The sequence below is a fragment of the Equus asinus genome, chromosome X (assembly GCF_041296235.1).
Source record: "Equus asinus isolate D_3611 breed Donkey chromosome X, EquAss-T2T_v2, whole genome shotgun sequence".
NCBI lineage: Eukaryota > Metazoa > Chordata > Mammalia > Perissodactyla > Equidae > Equus > Equus asinus.
The window spans coordinates 131561325-131565245 of record NC_091820.1 but is presented as its reverse complement, the minus strand read 5'-3'; the positions used below and the strand labels follow the sequence as shown (position 1 = coordinate 131565245).

The 3921-nt window shown below is 48.1% G+C and overlaps 1 protein-coding gene across 1 annotated transcript; it reads left to right on the top strand.

Moving 5' to 3' along the window:
• Window positions 1-675: 675 nt before the first annotated feature.
• Window positions 676-2184, top strand: LOC106843406 (melanoma-associated antigen 10-like). Its single transcript, XM_014860421.3, has one exon. It carries the CDS (start codon window positions 1132-1134, stop codon window positions 2182-2184), a length of 1053 nt encoding a protein of 350 aa, XP_014715907.3. The 5' UTR covers window positions 676-1131.
• The last annotated feature ends 1737 nt before the right edge of the window (window positions 2185-3921 follow it).

The window sequence follows — 3921 nt, the reverse complement described above, 5'->3', positions numbered from 1 at the left end:
GGTAGGGAAGATGCTTCCTCTCAGAGAGGTGAGGCTTCAATCTGAGGATGCAAAGTCAGGTCAGCAGAGGTGGGGGACAGAGCAGGCCTTGTCGGGAGTAAAGATTAATAACATAATGGACCCTCCTACCCTAGACACAGGAAGCTCCATTGAAACCAACCCAGCCCCTGCTATCAGCCCTGGGAGGCCCTAGGCAAGTGTGACCGGATGTGGTGCCCCCTCACTTCCTCCTCAGGAGGAAGTCAGAGGAGGTCAGCAGAGTGGTGGGGCCCAAACTCTGACAGGGGAAAGATTAGAATCCGAGTGAGCACTGAGGGAACCATCCATCCCAGAATATTGGGGATATCACAGAGTCTGGCCCCATGCCTCCTGTCAGCACTGGGGGGCCCAGGACTGTGCCTGTAGTCTGCATCATGAGGTACCCCCTCTATTTCTCTTTTTTTTTTTTTAGATTTTTAAAAATTTTTTTTTTCCTTTTTCTCCCTAAAGCCCCCTGGTACATAGTTGTATATTGTTTGCTGTGGATTCTTCTAGTTGTGGCATGTGGGGTGCTGCCTCAGCATGATTTGGTGAGCAGTGCCATGTCCGCGCCCAGGATTCGAACCAATGAAACACTGGGCCGCCTGCAGAGGAGCGTGTGAACTTAACCACTGGGCCACGGGGACAGCCCCCCCTCTGTTTCTCTTATAGGAGCTCTAGGAACCAGGAGGTGAGAGCGTTGGTCTGAGGCATGTGTCCCCAGGTTAGCATATCAGAGAAGGCCGAGGCAGTGCCAGAAGTCAGGGTGAAGTGCACCCACTGAATGTCTACCAAGGGCCCCACCCACCCCGGAAAAGAGAGGACTCCACAATGCCTGACCCTACCGGCCTGCTCTCAGCCCTGGAATCCTCAGGTTGCACCCTGAGGAGCTGTCTCACTTCCTCTTTCAGTTCTTAGGAAACAGGCCAACCAGGAGAATAGGAGCTCTGTGAGGCCCAAGAGCACCCCTAAAGAGCAGACCTGTGAGTTGCCTTTGTTAGAACCATCATGAGAGAGTTGCTCAGCAGAGGCCACTGATACTCTCCATCTCTCCCCCAGGTCTGTGGTCCCCATTGCCTACCCTCCTGCCGGCTACCCCCAACACAAGTCATCATGTCTCTCAGTCAGAAGAGTGAGTGCTGCAAGCTTGAGGAAGACCTTCAGGCCTCCAGAGAGGCCCAGGGCCCAGTAGGTGTGCAGGGCCCCGTGGCTGAGGAGGAAGAAGCCACTTCCACCTCCTTCTCTCTCTATCCTTTGATCCCGGGCACCCCAGGGGAGGCACCTGCCACTGGGACACTGAGTCCTCTCCAGAGTTCTCAGACAGCCTGCCTCTCTCCCACTGCTGTCACAACTGTTCCATCAAGTCAATCTGATGAGAGTTCCAGAAGTCAAGAAGAGGAAGGGCTCAGCACCTCGCAGTCTCCATCAGATCCTGAGTCCTTGCTCACTGACGTGCTAGACAAGAACATAGCTGATTTGTTGCAGTTCCTGAGTGTCAAGTATATAACAAAGGAGCCCATCACAAAGGCAGAGATGCTGAAGACTATCATCAGAGAGCACCAGGGCCACTTCCCTGTGATCTTCAGGAAAGTCTGTGAGTGCATGGAAGTTGTCTTTGGCATTGAAGTGAAGGAAGTGGATCCCACCAGCCACTCCTATGTGCTTGTCAGAGCACTAGACCTCACCTACGACGGGCTGCTGAGTGATGAACAGGGCGTTCCCAAGACTGGCCTCCTGATACTTATCCTGGGTGTGATCATCATGAAGGGCGACTGTGCCCCTGAGGAGAAAATCTGGGAAGTGCTGAGTATGATGGGAGTATACGCTGGGAGGAAGGATTTCATCTATGGGGATCCCAGGAAGCTCATCACCAAAGATTTCGTGCAGGAAAAGTACCTGGAGTACCGGCAGGTGCCCAACAGCGATCCTCCACACTACGAATTCCTGTGGGGTCCACGGGCCCACGCTGAAACCAGCAAGAGGAGAGTCCTGGAGTTTTTTGCCAAGATCAGTGGGACTGACCCCTCTTCCTTCCCATCCTGGTATAAGGAAGCTTTGAGAGATGAGAAAGAGAAAGCAGAGGCCAGAATTGCTGCCACGGTTGATACTACTGCCATAGCCAGTGAAAGTTCCAGTGTCACGTCCTGCGGCTTCTGTCCTGAGTGAAGTCTGAGGAAGATTCTCCACTCTTTGTTTGAAGATAGCCAAAGTTCTAAGTAGTGGAGGGCCAGGGTGGATCTGGAGGGAATACACAGTATAAGGTTCTTGTGTTCCTGTTCTATATGCATGATTTGGAGATTTATCTTTTTTTCCTCGTTTTTTTTTTCAAATATTTTTCCTTGTAAGAGAAAGTTTAATTAACTTCAGAATCTAAGTTAATGAAGGACAGTAGTTTAAGAATGAGAGTTTTGCAATTTTGCAAAACAAATTGGGAAAGGTCTCATCTTTTCTTGTGATCTGGAACAAGATAACATGGGATTAGAATAGGAATTTCCATGGAAATGTGAAAGAGCCCAGCAGTAAAACAGAGAGGTTCAAGGAATAGAGGGAAAAATGTAAAGCATGGTTAATTCTTGGATTCACTTATCCCTTTTAGTCTGTCATTCTGTAAAATTAAATTATATATGCATGGATTTGCTTGGCTTATTCAAGAATGTAGGAGAAATTAAATCTTAAATGAAATATCTTTTTCACTGGCTCATTTATTCCCCAAACATGAATTGAGTGCTTGTTGTTTAGAAGGCCATGTGTTAGCAGCGGGGATCCTAGGATCGACAGGACACAACCCTACCCTTAGAATGGTAGAGGATGGGAGCAGCAATCACATCAGGAAGGCGGTGAGATGACCTCTAGGAGCCCAGAAACAAGGTAGAAAGACGGGGCAAGGAGGTGGGGCTCTGGGTGAGAGTGATCAATTGTGAATGCCCTAAGCCAAGGCTGTTTGGGCCTTTGGGAATCTGCAGTTCTTTCTGTAGGAGTTCATTTTAGGTTAAGCTGAGTAATGGCAAGGGCCAGACTCTCAAAAGGTGTGTCTTACCTTTGAGAGAAAAGTCTGGAATGAAAAACTGCTCTTAGCAGTTACTTTTGGATCATAGATAAACCAGAGAGAAATCTCCACCCAAAGCAGGTATGGAACATGTCCTGAACTTCTGCAAAAAACCCAGTGCAGTTGACACAGTGCACGAACTAGGGGCTCTACACCCATCCTCTGCAAGGATTTCCTGAGAAATAGGGTGGCACTCCCTTAAAGTGATGCTCAGCAGCCACCAGGCTGGCACCCTTTTCCCTCGCCTGGGAGAGCCAGAGCCGCCTCTGTTAAAATGACATTATAATTAGGTCATCTTCAGGGCACTTTGGCCAACTCTAAGCAAGGACTAGATTTTTGGTAGGGCTTAAATGAATGAAAATCATATTTTGGATGGAAAAACAGCTTGGAAGCAAGGAAAAAGTTGGTCTTTGACTTGAATTCTAGAAGCTTTGAGTTGAATCCAGCTGGGGAAGACTAACCCACAGCCAAATTAAATAATGTATTCCCTAAGTAACAATTTACTGAGTTTTATTTATGAAGCAGCATTTTTAGCTGATTTGGTGTCCAATGTGTTAGAGCATTGTGTATTCTCTGAGAGAGCTTGGATAACAAATTCCCAGAGGAGAAGGTGGAAGGTTCTGGGGTCAACAATATTAGAAACAACTGCCATTTGTTAGGAGCTCAGTTGAGGTGAAGTGAGAGCTAAGGTACCAGGTGTCAGAGTAGCTGATTAAAGCAACAAGCCAAATACAATAGCGTTAAGGCTTTAATCACCTATTGTGATACTATAAGCAAGAGTGTAAAGCAGGAGAAAGTGCCTACTCCTCCTGTTTTATTCTCCTCCCTGGAACAGCGCACAGTTGAGGTGGATCAGC

What these genes read in the sequence shown, in the direction of transcription:
- LOC106843406 (XM_014860421.3), top strand. Translation starts at nt 1,132, where the DNA reads ATGTCTCTCAGTCAGAAGAGTGAGTGCTGCAAGCTTGAGGAAGACCTT.